General features: G+C 41.8%; 2 protein-coding genes across 2 annotated transcripts in view; one reads left to right on the top strand and one right to left on the bottom strand.

The window, feature by feature from the left end:
* LOC121299468 (sodium- and chloride-dependent GABA transporter 2-like) overlaps positions 1 to 25,796 on the top strand; it is a 749,163-nt gene that overhangs the window by 212,487 nt on the left and 510,880 nt on the right. The window lies entirely within an intron of this gene.
* Positions 16,741 to 19,402, bottom strand: LOC121300178 (zona pellucida sperm-binding protein 3-like). The gene is made up of 8 exons (XM_041228670.1): positions 19,267 to 19,402; positions 19,033 to 19,136; positions 18,664 to 18,838; positions 18,175 to 18,289; positions 17,677 to 17,774; positions 17,378 to 17,460; positions 17,039 to 17,228; positions 16,741 to 16,744 (listed from the first exon to the last, which is right to left on the bottom strand). The coding sequence occupies exons 1-8, from the start codon at positions 19,380 to 19,382 to the stop codon at positions 16,741 to 16,743; spliced, it is 885 nt and encodes a 294-aa protein (XP_041084604.1). The 5' UTR covers positions 19,383 to 19,402.

Here is a 25,796-nt window from a genome sequence, read left to right on the forward strand (position 1 = left end):
GTGGGGAAGCTATAAAAAAGGCTAACAAGATGCTCGGATACATTGTGAAAAGTGTTGAATTTAAATCAAGGGAAGTAATGTTAAAACTATACAATGCACTAGTAAGACCTCATCTTGAATATTGTGTGCAGTTCTGGTCACCTCGCTATAAAAAAGATATTGCTGCTCTAGAAAGAGTGCAAAGAAGAGCGACCAGAATTATTCCGGGCTTAAAAGGCATGTCATATGCAGACAGACTAAAAGAATTGAATCTGTTCAGTCTTGAACAAAGAAGACTACGTGGCGACCTAATTCAAGCATTCAAAATTCTAAAAGATATTGACAGAGTCGACCCAAGGGACTTTTTCAGTCTGAAAAAAGAAACAAGGACCAGGGGTCACAAATGGAGATTAGACAAAGGAGCATTCAAAAGAGAAAATAGGAGGCACATTTTTACACAGAGAATTGTGAGGGTCTGGAATCAACTCCCCAGTAATGTTGTTGAAGCTGACACCCTGGGATCCTTCAAGAAGCTGCTTGATGAGATTTTGGGATCAATAAGCTACTAACAACCAAACGAGCAAGATGGGCCAAATGGCCTCCTCTCTTTTGTAAACTTTCTTATGTTCTTATGTTCTTACTTACCATAACCCTGGTTCCCTGAAAGAGAAAACGATCACCAACCGCGATGTCGCATGGGTCACTGTGACAAAGTGCCCGCCCCTCTGTATATTATCTGTTATGTTGTGTGTGGTTTGTTAAATGTTGGTGTATAGTCATTGGTACACGGGATATAAACAGGTCTGTAACACGAGTGTTTAAAATGTATATTTGTATTTAGGCACGGGATTGTACATCACTTCACGTACATTTAAAGTAGTTAATATGTGAGCACGAGGTTGCACATAATTAATTCACTTGCTTGGATTCAAGTGAATAATTAATTAGTAATTGAATCCCAGCACAACAGTATATAATGATGCACGTTTTCACATACTCGCAGTTGGGTGTTCAGTGAGTGGAGAAAGGGATTGGAGACAGAGGAAATAAGAAGTATAATAATAATAACGTATAGTAAAATATATCTGCTCACCGTATTTTTTGTTTAGTATTAGTCCGTTGTGTTTGTCTGTTTATTTTGGCTACCAGTGCCTTGTCCTGTTTCTGTTTGTTTGGTCAACCCTTTTATTTTGCAATAAACCGGCACAAGCAAGCGCCATCATCATTTTATTTCATCCGTCCTGTTTTGTGTATTTATATCCTTGTTCTGATAGCCCCCACTTCGACCGTCTTTGTGACATGTGGTGTCAGACATTCGATTTGAACCCACGCCTCCATTTGGAGACCTGAAGAGATGGTTTTGTGAAAAACAAACAAAAAAAAAAAAAAACACTTTGTCACAGTCACCCTCACGTGTTCGATTTGAAAAAGAGAAATCGCTTCCTCAGGATGACGGTTTTAATCCCTCAGTGGGCAGGACTGAGTGCATCATTCCTTGAAGGAGCCTATCAGCAGCTCTGCTATAGAGAGCTCAGCAATACATACCCAATGGCCAGGCATATCCCATACATAATGTTGTTGGTGGTCATCTTCTCTTTCAGGGAACCAGGGTTAGGGTAAGTAACCATCACACCACCCAGGCAATGCCAAGAAAAGGCCGTCCCTCACAACTCAACAATCAAACAAGAAAGAGACTTGTGAGAGAAGCGACCTAGAGGCCAACAATTATTTTGAAGGAGCTACAGAGTTCAGTAGCTGGAAGTGGAGTAATGGTGCACCAGTCAACCATATCAAGAGCTCTGCATAACACTGGCCTTTATGAGGGTGGCAAGAAAGAACCCGTTACTCAAAAAGTACCATCTGAAAGCACATCTGGCGTTTGCCAGAAAGCATGAGAGTGACCCAGCTGCGATGTGGGAAAAGGTTTTGTGGTCAGATGAGACCAAGATAGAGCTTTTTGGCCAAAACTCAAAGCACTATGTGTGGCGCAAACCTAACACTGCCCATGCCTCAAGACACATCATCCCTCCAGTGAAGTATGGTTGTGGCAGCATCATGCTGTGGGGATGCTTCTCATCAGCAGGGACTGGGCATCTTGTTACAACTGAAGGAAGAATGGATGGAGCAAAATACAGGAGAATACTGCAAGAGAATCTGCTTCAGTCTGCTAAAAAACTGAAGCTTGGGAGGAAATTCACCTTTCAGCAGGAGAATGATCCCAAGCACAAGGCCAAAGCAACAATGGAGTGGCTCAAGAACAAAAAGGTGAATGTCCTAAAGTGACCCAGTCAAAGTCCTGATCTCAATTCCATTGAGAATCTGTGACACTATTTGAAAATTGTGGTCCACAAGCGTCGTCTAACCAACCTGAACAACCTGGAGCAAATCTGCCAAGAAGAATGGGCCAAAATCACTCCGACACTGTGTGCAAAGCTGGTACATACTTACCCCAAAAGACTTAAAGCTGTTATTGCAGCAAAAGGTGGCTCCAACAAATACTAATGTGTGGGGGTTAAATACTTATGCAAGTAAGATATTTCAGTTTTTTTATTTTTCTTAAAAATATTTCCCAACATAAAACCAATGTCACCTTACAATAATTGATTTTGAGTTTAAGTGTTTTAAAATAAAATATCAAACCGAATGAAATTTCAATGTAGCATTTGTAATTCAGATATATGAGAGAATTGATCAGGGGTCTGAATACTTTTGCAAGGCACTGTATATATATATATATATATATATATATATATATATATATATATATATATATATATATATATATATATATATATATATATATATATGTACACACACACCCCCCCCCCCACCAGGGTTGTCGTGTTTTGTTCTCTTTCTTTGAACACACTCACACAGGGTCTGGGGTTCTTTTCAGGGTCTCGGTTTATTCACCAAAATTAGTAAGAAAGAAGGATTTGAGAGAGAGGTAACACAAGGGAAGGGTACAAATGAATACAGCAGGTAAAGATGGAAATAGGGTTTTGTTTTATAGACAGGTGAACAATCTTACACAGAGCAAGAGGGTGGTTGCGGCCTCTGTAAGAAACAGATAAACATTTTCATTCAGGGCCTGCCATCTACCCATGTGTTACATCATCTCTTGTTAAACAATCAAATTTAACATGTTCTATACACACATTTGACTAAATCAACAATAGCGAAATCATACCTTCATTACATGAAAGTATACAACCCTGCTATTTCTCTTTTCAGGCTTCCGAGAAAATCTGCGCAAACGATGCTTCAACAGAGATTTTCCTCCATCCAGCGATATTCGCGCCCTGCTGAAACTGTTCTGATGCACTCTCTTTTAACTCGGTGCTTTAAAGGGGTAGTCCTGCATTTGGCCGATATATAAAAAGACCCTTGCTTCTGACCACCCGGTCACACACACACACACACACACACACACACATATATATGTGACTTTATATAATAAACGCTGATTCTCAAATAGTCGCCGGTCTCCAATGGGCGCCGGGGCTACTGGCAAATATTGTAAATAAACGCTGGGGCGTTTATTTAAAGCTCTGTGGTAAGCAAAGGATACATTTAATCTCATCTGCGTTTCGTAGCTGACCAGTTCTGGACTATGGAAAGTGCTGACTTTATCCTCGTTGCATTTGATCAAGTATTGATAATACAAACATTTATTTACTCATATCATAGAGATTACATGGATCAAATGGCTGAATGGAAGAGCATTGCATGTAGCAGATACCTTGATTGAGCAGGACCCTGCTCACTGCACCTCTCACACAGGTCAGCACAGTGAGATCTATTCATCAATCTGTCACTCACAGCATCCTTTATTAAGGAGGTCTTACAGATTTCCCCCAAGGTTTATGATACATCAAAGCCTTCTTTTCATTTTTTGACTGCAGGATCAAGTCTTTAAGAATAAATACAGAAGTTTTTAAAAACGGAGAATTGTTTTTTTCCTAGTTTACATACTATTAACTGCCAATTACTAGTAAGCAGTGACTCATCTTTGTTTATTACATTTTAAAGATAACTTCCCTGTCGTATTTTAATACAAGTTTCGAAGCAAACCTAAACCTTTCTCAGAGATAATTGACTAATGAGGAAAAGGCTTTCTGATCCTCGGTTTTTGAAAAAAAGGACTGTTCGGGAAAAACAAAATCTCAAAACCTACACATTGCTGAATGCAGCCCATTGTCACTTCAATACGCCCTGTGCAGAATATGCGAGGTACTATTGAGCACTGATGCCCTTCAATGATCAGCCTGCAAAAAATATGAACTGCAACGTGCATCTGATCATCATCGGAATGTAGTTGAGATGAACAACTATCAGGTGGCAATGGAGGACAGCAACTAGGCCGTGTAGGGGAGGGGCACTGGTTTCCATGACATCGCCTCTATAGAAACACATGGTTCACAGTTCCAGCTTCAGATTGCACCAGACAGTAGAGGGAGGTTTGTCGTGTTGAGAATGGAACATGAACATACTTGGGTTACTGTGCTGCTGTTCTGTTTAAGCATAAGTAGGTCCATGTATACATACTGGTTATGCAATTTGTCAAACACGTGTGTCAGTCTATTATACGATATCGTACAAGTAAAATACGGGATGTTCTTGTTTTAAAGACTTAAAATTAAATGCATTTAGAGTCACAGAGTTTAGTAATAAATGACAAACAGAAACGGTAATTTATATTAAACAGCAAATAGTGAAATTGGTAGCAATTGGTTATTGGAAAAAGCGAAGTGAGTTCAAATCATTGACACTACAGCAGGGAGTTCACATTATCTATAAGTATGCAATCATGTCATGTGTTATATGTTTCTAAGTATGCTCTCATATAACCTTATTCATTCTGTTTTTTGTCTTTTCTTTTAGAAATGACCTGAACAGACTCCGTGACTCAACCTTTACATCAAATTGTCCTTAAACAGAGTGAGAGCACCATTATTCAATGCAAGTATGAAACAGCAACCACTGCTCCGACTCTCTTCTAGTACATCCAGGACCCCAATCAAGCCCCACAGCTCTTACTCAGTGGATATTCTCAGGCAGAGAACATTCTAACAAGGTTTCAAAATCGTTTCTCTACATCTCCTGACAAAACAGACCTCTCATCTGAATATCACTGCGGCTGTGCTGTCTGACACTGCCACATACTTCTGTGCTCTGAAGCCCATACTGTGAGAGTCTCTATATCACTTCATACAAAAATCTCCTGCTGCCTGCTGAGTGAGTCTCGCTGGTGAAGATAGCAGTGAAGCCTGTGTTCTGTGAACTACTAGAGAAAACAGCACACATGAATCTGTACCTGTTGGTAACTACCCCCCTGCACTCTACTAGAGAAAACAGCACACATGAATCTGTACCTGTTGGTAACTACCCCCCTGCACTGTACTAGAGAAAACAGCTCACATGAATCTGTACCTGCTGGTAAAACACTCTACTAGAGAAAACAACACTCAAGAATCTGAAAAAGCAACACATTTTTAATATCTATCTGTATTTGATTAATTTAAAAAGACATCCTACAAATAACTATGTATGCAATAAAACACCAATGCACAGATACATGTTTAAAGTGTTTATTTTTAGCAATACATACACAGCACTCGTGACAGTGATGAGAGAAATCTCGATTCTAAAACAATGACGTTGCTTACAGACTGCATCATATTGACTCCTGAGTTGTGGATAAGTGTAATGTAGACATCGGGTTATCTGGAAGTGAACAGAAAACAGCAAATAAATAGTAGGCGCTGTTATCAGTTTCAAACACATATTCTAGCTATCAGTATACATTATATTTACATCTGCATTTCAGATGATTCTCACCAGGGGGCACTGTAGGAGAATTATTTGTCTGTGTTCTAAGTTCATTATTCAGTCAGACGGCACTTCTGACCGGCTCTGCTCCTGTAGAGTTTCCGCTCAGAACACTGTTTCATTGTGACTCACTCTCCTGCTGCAGTTTGCTTTCTAGCACTGCCTGTATGAAAGCGATTCAAGTGCCGCCCCAGCATCGCTACAGCATGAAGACATTGCGTTAAAGTGCGCTGTATTGACTCATGACTGGCATGTGAGTCCCTAAATATTTTGCAGATTTATTTTAGGAATTAAAAACACCTTTTCTGCCACGAAAATATCATGGAACTTTGAATTGAAATATTACTAAATAATTTACATCGACAATATCAATACTTAGCAACACCTCTCTAGAATGGGCCTCATTTTAATTTCCCGTCAAACCAGGTCAGTACCCTTATGAGCGTCCAGCACGGCGAGAACTCATCTGGTCCAGACACAGACCGCAGCTCCGAAAAAAATGAACTCTCCTGTCTTAACACAGGGATCAACCAACCTCTTAACAAGGTGTAGATTGATCTCACGCGTGGATTGAAATCTTTCAGATTAAATGTATGTAGATGTATTTTTTTATTTTATTTTTATTTTGTTCTTATTTAAATTTGATCTTATTTTCTACTGATGTTACCGTACTGCATACTTGCTCTTATCTGTAATGTGATATTTTGTAAGGTGATACTTTGTACTGTGATATTTTGTAACAACTGTAAATAGCCCTGGATAAGGGTGTATGCTAACAATTAAATAATAATAATAATAATAATAATAATAATAATAATAATAATAATAATAATAATAATAATAATACAGGCACTATATTTTAAAAGACTGCTCAGAATGTTAATGCATAAGAAAAATACAATATGTAACAAGATTCGTTATATTAAAACAAAAAAAAAACCTTAAACTCGTTATAGTTTCAGCTTGAAGCCACAGAAGTCAGAAATTTCTTATCAAATAAATAACAATATAATGAACTTCATTGGTGCAGCTTGAAGCCACAGCGTTATTAACACACTGAAGGATAAGCCGTGCCTGATCATTAGGGTGGAATATAATGAAACGAAGGTGTGGCAAAGTGGTTGGTAAGCGGAACAGATGTCGCGGTGATGCGGTGCAGGAGTGATGAACAGACAACAGTGATTCAGTGAATAAGTGCTTTATTGCTCTTTTCCAGGTCTGGCGACCGTCAAAAATAATAAATCCCCGGCAATACACAACAATGTGTAAAGCACGGGGATAATGAAAACAAGGGCACAATCCCTAACAAAAACAACGGTACGGTCACCAGTCCTGGGTGATCGAAAACGTGCAGGTGCTCAGTGCAGTGGTGCTCCGGATAGTGCTCTCCTTTCGACAGCTCCGGAGATGTGCGTTAACTGTCTATTAGTGCGACAAAGACAGACAATTACAGACAGACAGAAAATAACACACAGCACGTACAACACTCTTCACAAATACTCTGAGAGCTCCTCTCTCAGTCCTTCTCTCCTAACGTTAACCCAAACGAAGGAGAAGATCAGCGTTACCCTGGCCCCTATATGTAATCCCGCATGATATCGAGATAAACGGTTGCAGCTGCCTTATTACTTGCAGCTGCCTCTCGTTTACCTTTCAAATCAATACGGTCTTACAACAGAGTCGCGCTTCTTTCCAGGCTGACCCACTTCCCTGACCCGGAAACGAACCGTCAGGCCAGCCCTTCCAGATACTTCTCCTACCGTTCTCACGCGCCCTCACAGGTCGGGAGGAAGATTCATCACCAGAACTCATCTTTCCGTCACAGATGGTCACACGTACGTGTGCAGAGCTGATTATCCCAAGTTTCAGCGACTCTGCTTCAGTGGATACCGTGTCCATTAACACTGCAATTGAAATACCACAGGAGTCAGGCTCAGGTAAGAGTTATCGTATTGAATATATTGAGGATACAGCAAGCATACAGCACATAGACGTGGCTCCATTGACTCCCGCAGAGTAGTGTAGTTATTCTATGAATGAGGACAGAGAATAATAACTACAGTATCTATGAAGGGTCCTGGAGTATTTGGTAAAGATCACAGTGCAGCGTGTGTTATGTGTAGAAACTACCCCGGATAAAACAACACATGTTCTTCTGTACCTGCTGGCAATCGCCCCAGGCAACCTGCTATAGTCTCGCTTTGTAACACTAATAGATATTACAACATATAACACTGGTTTCAACTTCTAATTTAAAAGAAACAATTTGATGAATGTCCAACTTTATAAAATGTTATGTAAAACAGAAAACATAATTACAAAAGGAACTATCTAGTCCCCATATCCAAGTGCACACAACACCTCTCGCCAAGAGCGCACACACCTGCAGGGTATAAACACACCAACAAGCAGCACATCACTTCCTGTGCAGAGCGCAGAGCACAGACTGGGAGCCCCGCGCACAATGGAGAATAATCTACTGCTACACATACTCCTGGGCACCTTCATACAATGTACGAGATAAGAGTTCATTTAATAAACCTGCACTGGTTGAGCTATATACAACTTCTCATTGCATCTCATCTTGTGTCTATATTGGAAACAAACTCACCCCTATATGAAGACATTTCAGATCCTTGTTAAGGATATGCCCACCTGGTTAAATCAGTGAATTGTTAGCCTGTTTGAATGGATGGGGTGTGTTATGTGATTGCCTCAGTTTCTATTCTAATGGGATTGTTTGTGAGTGAGTGTTGGTTGCATTTTGCTGCTTGCTTACAGCTTGCTGCTTCTGCTTCTATGGGTTCCCTTGTTAACAATATATTTAATCTCCTATTTAAAGACACATTTTTTAACTGCTGCATTTCGCTTCTATCCTTGCAGATTCTTATGGGAAGGAGTCAGTGACATCATTGTCTGCCCATGTCGCCACCGGTGAAGGAGAAATAGCCACAATACAGTGTGGATACACTGCAATCAAGGGTGATAATATTTACCTGCAGTGGTACAAGCAGAATGGAAATGCATCTCTCCAATATTTACTACAAACCTATTCCATTGCTGGAGGCACAGTCAATATAGACAAGCCTGAATCCACTGACCCCAGACTGTCTGCTTCTTTAAACCTTGAAGCGAATTCAACTAACCTGACTGTGAACAATGCCAATGCGCTGGACTCTGCGAGGTACTACTGTGCACTGAAGCCCACAGCTATGCATTCACTGATGATCCTCAACAAAAAACTTTCTACTGCAAGTGACAATGTGTTGTTAATGCAGTTTCACTGCAACACTGCTAGATGGCAGTGTAGAACTGTATGTCAGTTTTCCACAATGAAGTATCTTGTCAAACCCGTGTAGTGTCACAGACAGCGACCGGAGTGCCTCTCTGCTCAGTGCTCGAGGCAAACCACATTCTCTACACACATCAACTCGATTGAACCCAGTTGCCAGTAGTTTCTGTCTTTCACCGAACTAATAATAATAATCATAATAATAATAATAATAATAACATTTATTTTGTATAGCACCTTTCATTACAATTATCTCAAAGTGCTTTAGAGGTAAAATAAAAACAAAAACATATTAAATCAACAACACACTACAAAGAAGCCACTTGAAGAAAATATGAGTCTTGAGACCAGCTTTAAAAGCCTCAAATCATTCCAGAGGCAAGGGATCACAGAACAAAAGGCATGATTTCCCATCGTGTGCAGCCTTGTCCTTGGCACGGTTAGTTTGGCACTACTGGCAGATCACAAACTGCGCTTGATCTCACAGTGACAAAGCATAGCCTTCAAGCAAGGCCATGGAAGCACTTGAAGTTAAGCCGCAAAATCATTTGCTCAATTGTGTGTTTAACCAGTAATCCCCTGGGCCAGATGAGATCCTCCCAATAGCACTCAAAGAAAATAAAGAAGTTATTTACAAACCGCTAACCAAGATCATGCAGCAGTCTCTTGACACAGGAGTTGTACCAACAGACTGGAAAATTGCAAATGTAATACCGATCCACAAAAAGGGAAACAAAACAAAACCAGGTATCTACAGACCAATAAGCCTGACTTCTATTATATGAAACTGTAATAAGATCCAAAATGAAAAATTACCTATATGGTAACAATATCCTGGGAGACTGTCAACAAGGTTTTAGGAAAGGGAGATCATGTTTAACTAACCTGTTTGATTTTTTTGAGGATGCAACATCGATAATGGATAAATGCAAAGCATTTGACATGGTTTATTTAGATTTCCAGAGAGCATTTGACAAAGTCCTGCAAAAAATATTAATTCTCAAACTGAATGCAGTAGGGATTCAAGGAAACACATGTACATGGATTATCGAGTGTTTAACATGTAGAAAACAGAAAGTACTGATTAGAGGAGAAAACTCAAAATGGATAGAGGTAAACAGTGGAGTACCACAGGGATCAGTATTGTGTCCTGTGCTATTCCTAACCTACATTAATGATTTAGATTCTGGTATAGTAAGTAAACTTTTTAAATTCGCAGATGACACAAAAATAGGAGTGGCAAACACTGTTGCAGCAGCAATGGTCATTCAAAATGATCTAGACAAGATTCAGAACTGGGCAGACACATACATGGCAAATGACATTTAATAGAGAAAAGTGTAAGGTGCTGCACGCAGGAAATAAACATGTGCATTATAAATATCATATAGGAGAAACTGAAATTAAAGAAGGAATGTCTACATCTAGACAATGTGGGGAAGTGTCACAAAGATGGCTGCAGTGGGTGACGTCAGACAAGAAACAGGAACCGACTCAGAATACAGGTTATGGAATGGTGAAGGCGCTGATGCACAGTTTATTAATTAAACAGACAGAAAATAAAAGGTTTGTAATAAAAACAGCACACTGCATGTGAGGCCAAAATAAATAGACAAAGAAAACGAGTAGAGACTAACAAAACAGGGTGGATGAACCCTACACAAAACAAGTATGGTGCTGGTGCTTCCAGCACTCGTAGCAATTGATATTTAGAATTATGCTTCTCCTCTCTTCTCCACTCCCGAACACACAACCCCAAGTGAGTGAAAACATGCTGCTTTTATGCAGCTGTACCAGCATGTACACAACTGCATGTGAATTTCATTATCATTCATAAACAAAGTAATAATTATATCATCTTGTTTTCAACAGGCCAGGATAGCCTGTCAGTCAGCTCATTCTGTGATGCTGCTGCACTGTCCAATAATACATTCTCAGCAATTCAATTACACCAAATAAAACAACATTACAAACACAACGATGATTGTATTATTTATTTATTACGAGTCTCATTAGACAGCTCTGCAGTATTAGCTATTGCAAGAAATATAATCGTAACTTTTCAATGCAAACAATATATTATCAAAAGACTAGTTTACAATGGTCCATATGTGTCTCCAAAACATATATATCAGCAAACTAGTGGAAATTAAACAGTTAAAAGACTGAAAATACTATGAAATAAATTGATACATTGTAGTTTAGATAATAAATGAATATTCTACTGCACGAAAGCACACATTGGCCTTGTATTACCTTTCTCCGTGAAACCAAGAAGCTTCCATTTGTAATCATGAAGAACTCAAAGGTTTGGACAGCGACTAGATTGCCACAGTCTGCAGTATTAACTCCTCCTCACTTACCTTCCATTGGGAGCTATTACTTGAGAATGAAAAAGCGATCTTTAATACCTCTCAGAATGATTACACATGTCATACAATGGAAAGAAAGTGTCCATAGAAATACATTTGAATCTAATTATTAATTGATACAATAAAACCTCACTCGCTCTGAGTTTAAGAATCAGCTTCTGTGTTGCTGTGTGTCTCTCTCTGATCACATGACCTTGTGGTAATTGAGGGTGAATGAACTGTGTTGATTGTTGTGACAGTTACCACAGAAAGTATACAGTGTAATACAATCAAGAGCATTTCATGACAAACATTTAGAAAGTCCAAGACTTCACAAACTATCTAATGATATATTGTTTTCCATGTGTTACAATGTTTAAATACTTATCTGTTCTAATTATGTCAGGTACGTACAACACTTACAGCAATATAATGATACGTTAAGAAAAGTGTAAGGTACTGCACGCAGGAAATAAAAATGTACATTATAAATATCATATGGGAGATACTGAAATTGGAGAAGGAATCTATGAAAAAGACCTAGGAGTTTTTGTTGACTCAGAGATGTCTTCATCTAGACAATGTGGGGAAGCTATAAAAAAGGCTAACAAGATACTCGGATACATTGTGAAAAGTGTTGAATTTAAATCAAGGGAAGTAATGTTAAAACTGTACAATGCACTTGTAAGACCTCATCTTGAATATTGTGTGCAGTTCTGGTCACCTCGCTATAAAAAAGATATTGCTGCTCTAGAAAGAGTGCAAAGAAGAGCGACCAGAATTATTCCGGGCTTAAAAGGCATGTCATATGCAGACAGGCTAAAAGAATTGAATCTGTTCAGTCTTGAACAAAGAAGACTACGTGGCGACCTAATTCAAGCATTCAAAATTCTAAATGGTATTGACAGTGTCGACGCAAGGGACTTTTTCAGCCTGAAAAAAGAAACAAGGACCAGGGGTCACAAATGGAGTTTAGAAAAAGGGGCATTCAGAACAGAAAATAGGAGACACTTTTTTACACAGAGAATTGTGAGGGTCTGGAATCAACTCCCCAGTAATGTTGTTGAAGCTGACACCCTGGGATCCTTCAAGAAGCTGCTTGATGAGATTTTGGGATCAATAAGCTACTAACAACCAAACGAGCAAGATGGGCCGAATGGCCTCCTCTCGTTTGTAAACTTTCTTATGTTCTTATGTTCTTATGTTCTTAATTCATGAATTAATGTATTTCATTCACAAGCTTATCGTTTGTTTCAGGTGTGCACAGTGAAAACCAGGTGACTCAAAGCCCTGATTCACAGCGAGTTTCATAAGGAGAATCAGTTCAGATAACTGTTGATATCAAATAAGCAGATTTTATACAATGCAATGGTATAAACAAGATCTCAACCAGGGTTTAAAATATATAAACAAAGCCACAAGAGATGGTTCCACATATGGAGACGATTCAGGGAAATACAAACCAGCAGTAGATACCTCATCATTTCAGTGCAGGTAAACTGTTTGCATTTTGAGTCGCTTTCTTCTTGGAAATATGTTCCCTGTTCATAAAACTAGAATAAGAGAGCAGGTTATGGTGAGCCACAATTATTAATAAAATATAATAAACATGTGTTTGATACAGGACTTCATTAACGTATCAAAGTGCTGTGAGCTTTGGGGTCTGTGGGGGTGAAATACCCCCCAACTTCAATTCATTGACGCTTTGTCAACACACTGACTCCTGTCGACACGAAGTCTGCCATGGTCGACACAAACTTTCCAAATAACATTGGATTACTCACAAACAATCAAGTTGAGATAAATTCATTGATTGCATGTGTTTTTAATCTTTGTATTTACTATTATAACAAGTTCATTTGTACCCGGGCTGGGAAGGGTTAAAAAATCTCTGGGAGTCCCTGCAGTGTTAAAGTTTCACATGGAGGTGTGGCAAAGTGCCCGCCCCTGTGTGTATAGTCATGTTGTGTAATGTTGGTGTATAGTCATTGGTACACGGGATATAAATGGGTCTGTGAAACACTAGTGTTTAATATATATATATTTGTATTTAGGCACAAGGATTGCACAGCACATAATATGTGAGCAAAGGGAATTGCACTTTATTAATTCACGTGCAGTTGTACCGCGACTCCAGTTGAATGATTGATTAGCAATCGAGTCTCGGTACAGCTGCATTAAAGCAGCATGTTTTCACTCACTCGGGGTTGTATGTTCGGTGAGTGGAGAACGGGATTAGAGACGGAGGTTATAATAGTAATAATAAGAGTTAATAGTTAAAATATCAGCTCACCGTGTTTGTCTGTGTAGTCCGTTTTGTTTGTCTCTTTAATTTGGCGAAAGTGCCTTGTTCTGTGTTTTTGTTTGTTACAACCTTTTTATTTACTGTTCTGTTCATTCATTAAATGCTGGGCGAAACCAGTCGCTCAGTTCCACCCAACTCCACCTATCTGTTGTTAATTTCCTGGTTCCTGTTTCCTGGTCTTGTTTGTATTTTCTGAAGAGGTAGAACATTTTTTATCTTGTCTGACCATCCCGATGCCATTGCATTCCAGGAGTCCTCTTCCATTCTATTCATCTGCTATTGAAGATGACTCTATTGCTAATAAGTAGGATAACATATCGTCTCTGTTTTATTCAGCTGCTGATAGGTAGGATAATACTGTCCCTGTTACAGTACCGAGAAAGGTTGTGAACCCCTTAGGATTTTTATATATTTCACATATAACCTAAAATGTTATTAGATTTTTAATGTAAGTCCTAATAATAGATAAAGGTAACCTGATTAAACAAATGACACAAAACATGATACTTTTTCAACATTTATTCATCCACAAATGATTCAACAGTCAATATCCATGTGTGAAAAAAAATAAAAAAAGTGAACCTTTAGATTCAGTAACTGGTGGCACTCCTTTGAGCAGCAATGACTTCAACTAAGCGTTTCCTGTAACTGTTGGTCAGTCTCTCACATCGGTTTTGAGGAATTTTGGCCCATTCCTCCTTACAGAACTGCTTCAACTTGGTGACATTTGAGGGCTTCCTTGCATGGACAGCTCGCTTTAGGTCCTGCCGCAACATTTCGATGGGGTTTAGGTCTCGACTTTGACTAGGCCATTCTAAAAACCTTTTTTTTTTTCTTTTGTAGACCTGCTTGTATATTTAGGATCATTGTCTTGCTTCATGACCCACTTTTGGTTCAGCTTCAGCTCACGGACGGATGACCTGACATTCTCCTCTAGAATCTTCTGATACAATGCAGAATTCATGGTTGTGTCAATGATGGCAAGCCGTCCAGGTCCTGAGGCTGCAAAGCAGCCCGGAACCATCACACTCCCACTACCATGCTTGACAATTGGCATGAGGTTCTTCTGTTCCAACGCTGTGTTTGGTTTTCACCAAAAAACGTTTCTCATTGAGACCAAAAAGTTTTACCTTTGACTGGTCTGTCCAGAGAACATTGTTCCAGAATTCTTGTGGATAATCAATGTGCTCTTTGGCGAACTTCAGATGGGCAGCAATGTTCTTTTTAGAGAGCAGTGGTTTCCTCCTGTCTATCCTTCCATGAACACCATTCTTATTCAGTCTTTTTCTGATAATTGAGTCACAAACATTCACATTAGCCAAGGCGAGTGTGGCCTGCAGATCCTTGGATGTTACTCTGGGGTTCTCTGTGACTTCCTTGATGATTTTCTGGTTTGTTTTTGAAGAGATATTGGTAGGACAACTCTCCTGGGTAGTGACTGTGGTCTTGAAATTTCTCCATCTGTCTTACAGTGGATTGCTGAAGCCCCAAATTCTTAGAAATGGTTTTGTAACTGTGGCAGAGCGTAAGCCCTGCACATAGGAAATATGTAGTTTATTGTATATTTTTGGGTTAATTGTTAATGTGTCTCAGCAGAGCGTCAGTTAATCAGCTGCAAGGCCCGCCGTTTTCACGGTACCTTTGATTTATAGTTTGTTGTATTGTGTTTTATTTTTAGTGTTTGTACAGTCTTGTACTGCTACCATTGCTGGATTCAACCCCCTCTCTCTCTCTTGTAAAAAGCACAAATACTCCAGTGGTCAAAAGAGCATCCTCCCATACAAAATATCCCAGTTCCACATTAAGTGTGTCTCAGGGGAGCGTCAGTGTAAAAAATTAAAAAAAAAAAAAAAAAACATCATGGCTGCTGCAAGGCCTCATTCAAGCACACAGTGATTCTTTTTAATAGACTATACAGGTAAACTGAATGCCCCTGGTTCTCTCAATTCCAGTGCAAGGCATCTCGACAGGGTCCAGCTATGGGCCAGCGTACTGTACCTAGAAGGATCGGCAGAGGAAGAGGCGACACTCTCCTGCAGAGGCAGAGACAACCTCACACGTGTTTGGGCTCACAGCCTGGGCATTTAGTTCACATTAGCAATGATGTAACTATTTCAGAGATAACTCCAGCGGGAGCATTGAAGTCATGGAGGAATGGGGTGCAGATGAATGAGGTTCCGCTGTAAAAGTATTCTGGTTATTTATTAACCTTTTGAGAATCGCTTACCACCCTTGTGCTGATCCATCAACACATTTTTAAACACTTGAATATGGATCATAGCAATTGTTTTGTATCATGTATGATGATATGACCTCTCTCTGGGTGGAAGAAAGACTCCTGTTGCAGAGCAGTTGGATCCATTCCTGGTAATACTGGGAGCGTAAGACACACTTGATCTGCTTCTCTGCACACACTGGGGTAAATCAAGCAAGTCGTAATCCTGCTATGAAATATCAGTCTTGTTTCTAGCCCTGATCCTATAGGCACAATATATTCAATTTCCACATTTGCTGCTAGTAATTATTTTGCACAATGGTGGTTCAAGTCCAGCATGGTGAGCTTGCTTTCCTTGCTCAAGCGGGTGCAATCCCACCAGACGAAGGCTGCTCCTAGATTTGTGGTTTCCTCAGTACATACCAGCATTCAATCAGTATCAGTTTTTAGCAGACACTATACACTTGGACTAGGGGGTGAACTACGCAATAGCAGAGTCCCTTCCATCAGGAGCTTGGTTTTATCTCTCATTCTAAAATAAACCTCATTTTCTAAAAGTTAGATGAGGGGGAGGCCATTCAGTTCATCTAAAAGGTTACCTGGTTCAGAATAGCCAATTGATTTAATACAGCCTATTTGTTTAGTTAGTTGATTTAAAACCAAATTCAGGAGGGACAAAATAACAAAGTACATAAGGTATGATCTCAAAACATTTATTTAGCAGTCATAATCCAAAAACCACACAGGAGAACTGCATCTTCCATTATCACCTGAGAAAGAAAAAAAACAGGATGATCAGTATTAGAACAAGGGCAATGTAAATTAAATTAAGAAATAAAACAAACATTCACCACCACAACTGAACTATTGAGTGCTTAACCTCCAAACATACCACTGAAAAGTGTAGGGCATCAAACTCTGGGTTTAAAAAATGTCAGTAAACCATGTCATATCCTCAATGACAATTTAAATCTACTTTGCTTGTTCCCAGACTACATGGTAGACACTCCATATACAGTTAAAAACAAACCACAATGTTTAATAAAAAAAAAACAAAAACATACCAATACTCTGCACCAGGTTCCCCAGCCCCCTCATAGTTCTCAGGGTCACTGTGCTCTGGCACCCTGGTGTCAGCATAGGTCTCTTCCGAATGTTGGATAGGCTCATGATCTTCCTTGCCTTCTGCCTCAACATCACCTCCCTGCTTTTCAATTACCAGCAGGGCATCGCTGCTTATGGTGCTTTTACTACCTGTGGGAAGAAAAAAAGATTTAAATACAAATATTGAGTTGTAGGGTACAAACCAAGATCTGAACACTGCTACAAAAGCCAGTCAAGCAGAAGTCACTGTATCTGCAATTCCTAAACCCTTCCCCTTGCTTTCTAGGAGTCATACATACCGACAGGCAAAGTCGCATCTTCATTGATGCACACAGAGTCACAGCAGGAACAGACACGGTGGTTACCTTCAAGTTCCACCCACCTGAACAGAGACATTAGTTGTTATTCAAATCTACCTGCCTCGGAAGCGACATGCTGCTAGAAAGAGGACGGGGCCTCATTGGAATGCCACCCTCCCAGAACAATGGAAGCTAATCTTTCGTACCAGAAAACCAACCCATCATAAAATTGCTGCCTTCATCTTGTGCTACACAAGACATGCAATGGAGAGATACCTTCCATTTTTAATGTAACCTACCTTCTCATGCTCTTATCATAGTGGCAAGATTTGGCACTCTGCGTTATCATGCTGTTGCTCGTTACCACCATTGTGCAGTGCATGTAGTACTTGTTCACCTTGGGAATGGAGAATTATTTCATTAGCAGTTACAAACTATACACCAGGTTAGTGGGGAACGACTTGGTCAACTTCTGCAGCAAACCATCTGTGTCCATGCATGCAACAGTGCATGCATCAGAACTACATTGAGGGAGCGTCATGCACACTACCTAAATACAGCACAATCATATCCATCAAAAACATTGGATTGCCATTCACTTCATGCAAGCGCCACACTTCCAACACATGCTAGCAATAGTTTCAGGAGGTATGAACATGGCATTGGTGTCCATTACACAAGAAACTAAAATTGCATTGGAAGAGATCCAAGCAGTCGTGAAGTAGATCACTGGGTGCCAACAGAGTCGTGTGTTGAAACCCACTATAGGGAGTAGCAGGTACAAAAGGGAAACCTACCATGGGGGACAGCGCATTGAACTGGAAAGCATCAACAAAGAAATTGATTGTATTCTTGGTTCTGGGAGGCACAAAATGGGAGCTACAGGTTTCATACTTGCTGTCCACCATGCACCTGGAAAGGGAGGAAGTGCAATTAAAGAGTGTGTGGGTTTTTAAATATAGAGCAGGGCTTTAAAAAAAGGAATTTAAGCCCGGCTATATATTTAACATGTGAAGTCATTGCTGTGGTGTGATGAGGTAATGCAACTCCAGAATCAATTAAGTCACTCCCAAGTCATTACCTTGCAACATCCTACACCAAAGCCATGTACTACAGCTTTAAAAAGTTGTACATTTGCCTGCCTCTGAAATTCTAGTTCATGCAAAAAGTTAACTGGGAGCATCCCTGTGAAGCTTTACCAGCAAGCAGTGGATTTAGAACACCTGACCTCCACAAAAAAAGCCATAGCAGCATCCAGGTTTCAGTAGAATAAGCAATAGTCTTACCCATAATTCTCAATCACTGTATATCTGGGGGTTGAATTTAAAGCTGGAGATGCTGTTGCATAACAGCTGTGGATGAAAAGCTTAGTCCCAGGAATAGTGAGATTTGTAGTCGCTTCAAAGTGTATGGGCTGTCCAAGGTAGAATGTATTCATCATGTGATCAGGAACCCAATCACCTAGGGAGTAAAAAGAAAGGGTGAGGACAGCTGAAGCATGCAGTTTAGGATTCACATTAAAAACCAAGGCACTACTTTGACATGTGGACTCAGAGAACCACAGTTCAGTGTAGCAGCAGAACCCTTATGATATGCGGATCACAATACATGCTGTAGTTAATACACTAAGCTCTACAGCCATTGCAGATGCTTACCATTAATTATTCTTAGGGCAAAGCTGTTCGGGGACTGGAGACTCTTGAAGCGAGTTTGATTCCTCCAAAGCGGACGAATACCGTGCTTGTAGACGTGGTGATACCTACAACAGGAAGAATCAAGCCAACGTGTTTTCAATGCAACATGCCTCTGGGACATTAGCTTTTTTAAACAGCTGTTAAAACCGGGGTTAAAGTCTGCTTTCACTACATAATCAGAAAGATGTTCCTTACCTATAGTAACGACACTGAAGGGGTACAGTGAATGGCATAGATCTCCGAATTGTACTGTTGTGGACAGACGGGACATATTTAAGGACGTTCTTGTAGACCAACTGTCCAGCTTCCATCTTGAAGGTGGTATAGAAAGAGAAAAAATTGAGCGTTACATCAGAAAGCAGATCAATACTTTGATTTTATTAGAAGTAACCTACACAAAGATAAAATCGTAACATTACGCATGGTTTTAAAAAGAAAGCCACCCCACACGGCCTGATGAACCTGTTGCTTGGAACAATTTTAAAGTAAAGAAAGAACACAGTCTCCAGCATGGCATACTCACAGACACCTGGCTTCCACATGCTTTCAGGTCATACGTAAAGAGAAGATACCCCTTAGAGACTCCATTGCTTCTGCAGCCGGTCCCCAGAGTCAGCTGGCCCGATTTACACTTGAACCCGTACAAGTCAGTCCGTACCCTCACGTACATTGTGCTTCCACTGCACAACACGCGGACCGCCGCTGCAAGGCTGATGGGTAGCGGCCGGGGAACTGCAATAGGCTTGGGATTCATAACCCTTCGGAGCTCAGGCGGCACGGGCGCGTTGACAGGGATCACCCGAGGACTAAGCAGCTTGAAAGGAAAGGGAGTGACAGGCACTGGGATGCCATAAGGTGGAAAAAACCTTACAGGGTAAGGCCTTGATGGCACGGGATGTTGAACCAGAACGTTTTCCTCGTCGTGCGTCGCCTCACGAGGGTCGGTCTCCTCACGAGGGTCGGTCTCCTCGCCGTGCGTCCCCTCACGAGGGTCGGTCTCCTCGCCGTGCGTCCCCTCACGAGGGTCGGTCTCCTCGCCGTGCGTCCCCTCACGAGGGTCGGTCCCCTCACGAGGGTCGGTCTCCTCGCCGTGCGTCCACTCACGAGGGTCGGTCTCCTCACGAGGGTCGGTCTCCTCGCCGTGCGTCCCCTCACGAGGGTCGGTCGGTCTCCCTCGCCGTGCGTCCCCTCACGAGGGTCGGTCTCCTCGCCTCCCCTCACGGGGTCGGTCGGTCACGAGGGTCGGTCTCCTCGCCGTGCGTCCCCTCACGAGGGTCGGTCTCCTCGCCGTGCGTCCCCTCACGAGGGTCGGTCTCCTCACGAGGGTCGGTCTCCTCGCCGTGCGTCCCCTCACGAGGGTCGGTCTCCTCGCCGTGCGGTCGGTCTCCTCACCGTGCGTCCCCTCTCCTCGCCGTGCGTCCCCTCACGAGGGTCGGTCTCCTCGCCGTGCGTCCCCTCACGAGGGTCGGTCTCCTCGCCGTGCGTCCCCTCTCCTCGCCGTGCGTCCCCTCACGAGGGTCGGTCTCCTCACGAGGGTCGGTCTCCTCGCCGTGCGTCCCCTCACGAGGGTCGGTCTCCTCGCCGTGCGTCCCCTCACGAGGGTCGGTCTCCTCGCCGTGCGTCCCCTCACGAGGGTCGGTCTCCTCGCCCCTCACGAGGGTCGGTCTCCTCGCCGTGCGTCCCCTCACGAGGGTCGGTCTCCTCGCCGTGCGTCCCCTCACGAGGGTCGGTCTCCTCGCGGTCGGTCTCCTCACGAGGGTCGGTCTCCTCGTGCGTCCTCACGAGGGTCGGTCTCCTCGCCGTGCGTCCCCTCACGAGGGTCGGTCCCCTCCTCACGAGGGGGGTCGGTCTCCTCGCCGTGCGTCCCCTCACGAGGGTCGGTCTCCTCGCCGTCACCCTCACGAGGGTCGGTCTCCTCGCCGTGCGTCCCCTCACGAGGGTCGGTCCCCTCACGAGGGTCGGTCTCCTCGCCGTGCGTCCCCTCACGAGGGTCGGTCTCCTCCTCGCCGTGCGTCCCCTCACGAGGGTCGGTCTCCTCGCCGTGCGTCCCCTCACGAGGGTCGGTCTCCTCGCCGTGCGTCCCCTCACGAGGGTCGGTCTCCTCGCCGTGCGTCCCCTCACGAGGGTCGGTCTCCTCACGAGGGTCGGTCTCCTCGCCGTGCGTCCCCTCACGAGGGTCGGTCTCCTCGCCGTGCGTCCCCTCACGAGGGTCGGTCCCCTCACGAGGGTCGGTCTCCTCGCCGTGCGTCCCCTCACGAGGGTCGGTCTCCTCGCCGTGCGTCCCCCCACGACGGTCGGTCTCCTCGCCGTGCGTCTCCTCACGAGGGTCGGTCTCCTCGCCGTGCGTCTCCCCAAGAGGGTCGGTCTCCTCGCCGTGCGTCTCCCCAAGACGGTCGGTCTCCTCGCCGTGCAATCCTGTTTCGATGTCATCCCAGGGTTGAGCCAGATTAAATTTGTTTTCTGCGCTGTACGTCTCTGTTTCGCCGTGCCCCGCAGAGCTCTGCGATGGAAAAATACCTACTACAAAAAAGCAGGAGAGAAGGAGAAAAAGCTGCATCGTCGGTAGAATGGAGCTGCGTAACGACCCGGACGCTCGCCCGCACCGGTCAAAAAACTCCATTATACACTTAGCAAGAACCAAAGAGATACCTTACCTTTGCCCGACCACACTATTATAGCGCTGCCCATTAACGATAATCACCTCTGAACAATGCCAGCTAATTACCCCTGTAGTCAAATGCGACGATCACCTCTAACACCTTCACTGGACTCCCGTTAAATGACAGTTAAACCAGATGATTTTTCTTGAGTCCAAATGTTACCCTTCCTCTCATTCAATCACTTCCAATTACTGGTCCCAACATTTTTCTCCAAAACTTTAAAAAAACAAGTCCCGATTTCCAACTGCGCCAGATAGCACTCGTTACAGAAACACACGGCAGTCATATTAAAAATATGGGTACAGAATAATATTGTGAGTCTAGGATTCCATATTAAATAAAATAAATACTCCAAATGATATCAATTAAGATTGAAAATAGCTCTACACCTGGCTATAACATCTAGGTGAACCTGAGCACGCATTGGAAATGGAAGGCGCGTGTTCGCGCCGCAGTCAGAGGTTGTTTTTCTTAGTTTAATGCTAAAGCACCAGAGAGACAACAAACAACATGGAAAGTAAATTGTACATGATATGTTTTCTTTACTTAATATTATACTAAAATGTGTGTTTTCACATCTGAATTAATATTTGTTTTCCATGTTTACCAGTTTCAAAATGATTCAGATGGTGATATTTTCAGAAAATGGTTTTTAAATGGATATATAGACAATATATACTTAAGAATGTGTATTGTGATTCGTATTTAATTTGAAAGGAGTATATAAGATTATAAAAAAAAAAATGCTTTACTGAATCGTATTCAGTTTTACAGCGAGTTGTAAACGGCAAAGTTGACAGTAGCACTCAGTGAACCCTACTATATTTAAATAAGGATCATGCTTAAAAAAAAAAAAAAAAAAAAAAAAAAAAACACTGGATATTTTTTAAACTATTTTAAATGTGTGTGTCCCTGTTCTTAGCTTTGGAAATAGAGTCACCCCAGTGATACCCGTTATTTAATGTGCTTGCTGTAGTTCATCAACACCATGTACTGCAAACTATAAAATGCGTTACACAGTTTTGTTTAATTTTGTGGTCAGAAGGAGCCCCTAGTGCGTTGAATACAGTATTGTGTTTTGTGTCGCATTGGTACAGTGACATACGTTGTTTTTTAATATTTGCGTCCCTGCACAGCTTATTCTTGACACATCTGCAGAGTTCTATCATCAAGGATTAACTGTTTAATACTACAAGAACCAGATCTTTTCAGTGCCTTTCATATAAATATACCGTATCTACTGTATCTATCTATCTATCTCTCGATCTGGAGATACTATCTTTCAGTAAGAAATCACTCAAATGATTTGAGTGTTCTCAAAACTACCCGTTTTGACATATTCTTGGGAGAACTTGTCTTTTCTGAAAAGTAAAAGGTATGTAAATCAGAAGAGCTCTCTCTCTGTGTGTGTGTGTGTGTGTGTGTGTGTGTGTGTGTGTGTGTGTGTGTGTGTGTGTGTGTTACATGCTGTCAGATCAGGACTTCACCAACACTGAGCATGCAAGCTGCAGCATGCTATTTCCTGTATTACTACTGTACACAATTAAAGCTGCGGTCACCAGTTCAATACACAGCACTTGCAAAATATTTAAAATTATAAACATGCCGAGTTCATTGCAGTCATCCTCTGCATAGATTAACCATTCAGCAGAATGAGGCAACAAACAAGTCAGTACAGACACAACAAACCTGGTTGTAATGGGGTAGGGCTCGGATTTACAACAGCAGTTTAAGATTGCACATAGTTACTGCTACACCTGGCGGTCGCTGTTGGAAACACCGGTATGTGAGACGAAATGGTTGAAAACCACTGATTTGGATTAATGCTTTGTGCCACGGTTGAGTCAGTATAATGTTTATTATTATTAAGGATAGCAGAAAGGGAACAGAAGGTTCGATTCAGAAGGGTTTTGAAGCAAAGGGTCGAAACCTCATCTGAACCTAAATTCTCAAGTCATCACGCTTTTGGTTTCTCCTGTCCCATATGCGTAACATCGCACCAGATATGGGATGACGATACCTGCTCGTTTGGATGACGATGAAAACTACTGTTGAAACAACGTTCTCATGCATCTTCGTCTGGTGTTTAATGACAGCTATATTACCGTCTGAACCGACGTGCACCGGAAAACAAGTATTAAGGCATTGCCGATTGATATATATATATATATATATATATATATATATATATATATATATATATATATATATATATATATATATATATATATATATATAATAAACGTAGTGTAAAACAGCGTAAATGTAATTGGAAAGTTATGTGTTGTGTTTTAAATAGTTTGACAATAGGCGACATTCATTAAAACTTTCTCGATTTTATATGTAGCAGTATCACATATATTTATAGATTATAAATTGTTATACTTGGAAGTCATGGGATAGCAATTCGCGGTCAAAGCAAGATGTATATAAATTGTATTGTAATGCAAAAACAAATTTTCTTTGCTCCAGTTCAGCAACTGATTGTACAGTGAAGTGCAGATCTCTTCATTTTAAGTTGTACAGTGAAGTGCAGATCTCTTCATTTTAAAATAATGTAATTGTGAAGATTTCATGAAGTGGTTCAAGTTTAAATATGTGTTTGTAAAGTCACACTTTATTGATGAAACCATCTGGGACATTGTATCCACTGTTGTGATCATAGCTACTGTGTGTAGCATTGTAGCAAAGTGGCTAGTGGAGGGGAACAGGTATAGCGGTGATGCGATGCAGGAGTGACAGGCAGACAACAGTTTCCAATGAAAAGGTGCTTTTATTTATAATCCAGGTCTGGTGATCGTAAAATAATAAATCCCCGGTGATACACAACCATGTGTAAAGCACGGAGATAACAAAACAGGGAACAGTCCAGAACAAAAATGAACCCACGGTCAGGGTGAGTGCAGACCAGTCCTGGGTGAGTGCAGACGTGAGGGTGCGTGGTGAATACACAGATACGGTGGTGGGCAGGGGTGCTCCGGACAGCGCTGACCCTTTGCGACAGCTTCGGAGTAGTGCTCTAACTGTCTACAGTGAAATAAACACAGACAGTTAATAAACAAACACAACACGTAATCACAAAAACACTGCGAGTTCCACTCTCGCTCCTTCTTCCTCCAAACGTTCTACCCAAACGAAGGAAAAGATCAGCGTTACCCTGGCCCCTATATGTAATCTTGCATGATATCTAGGTAAACGGTTGCAGCTGCCTTATTACTTGCAGCTGCTTCCCGTTTACCTTTCAAATCAATACAGTCTTACAACAGAGTCGCGCTTCTTTCCAGGCTGACCCACTTCCCTGACCCGGAAATGTCAGGCCAGCCCTTCCAGATACTTCTCCTCTCGTTCTTTAGCGCCCTCACAGGTCGGGAGGAAGATTCATCACCAGAACTCATCTTTCCGTCACAAGCATACACTGGTCAACTGTAAGAAAAAACAGTGCTGTACTTCTTAAAGATATACATTCTGTACAACATGAACACTCATTCTAAATGGAAATGAAATGCCCAACTCACAGTAAATAACAACAACAGAAGCTATTCAACAAATGATGTGCTCGTGCCTCAGTCTGTGCTGATTGGATGAGGGAAAGGGGCATGTCTTCTGCACTGAAAAAGTGAAGCACTGTTATGAGCTCTACATCTTTCCCTCAGTAGATGCTGGCTGGTTGAACACAAACCTAAACACTGTCTGTGTTCTTTATGAACTGAAGAACGCTGATCTCAATAGTTCTCATTGTGTTGTTTAGTCTTTATTTTGGTAATTGTTCATTTACAATGCATTACTTTCCTATTCCATACTCTGTGATGCTCCCAGTGAACTGCTCCTAACCACTGTGGTTCATTTCCAGGGCTGAGTTACGGAGATGAGGTGCGTCCATGGAAGGATCTCCAAACATCTGAGGAGACCCAGGAAGCCAAGATCTACTGCAATTACTCTCTGTCAAATAACGCATACACTGAGTATCTGTTCTGGTATCAGCAGATACCAGGGAGGAATCCCACATATATTCTCCATCGCTATAAAGCAAGTGGTGGCAGCGTGGAGCTCAGATCTGAAGAATCT

Source organism: Polyodon spathula, chromosome 25, assembly GCF_017654505.1.
Source record: "Polyodon spathula isolate WHYD16114869_AA chromosome 25, ASM1765450v1, whole genome shotgun sequence".
Taxonomy (NCBI): Eukaryota; Metazoa; Chordata; class Actinopteri; order Acipenseriformes; family Polyodontidae; genus Polyodon; species Polyodon spathula.

Excerpts from the sequence above, each read along its gene's own strand:
- LOC121300178 (XM_041228670.1), bottom strand. The coding sequence starts at position 19,382 with ATGGAAGCTGGACAGTTGGTCTACAAGAACGTCCTTAAATATGTCCCG. Across the intron at positions 19,137-19,266 it reads CTTCAGTGTCGTTACTATAG|GTATCACCACGTCTACAAGC; the intron begins GTAAGGAACATC and ends TTCCTGTTGTAG. Across the intron at positions 17,229-17,377 it reads AGATGCGACTTTGCCTGTCG|GTAGTAAAAGCACCATAAGC; the intron begins GTATGTATGACT and ends TTCTTCCCACAG.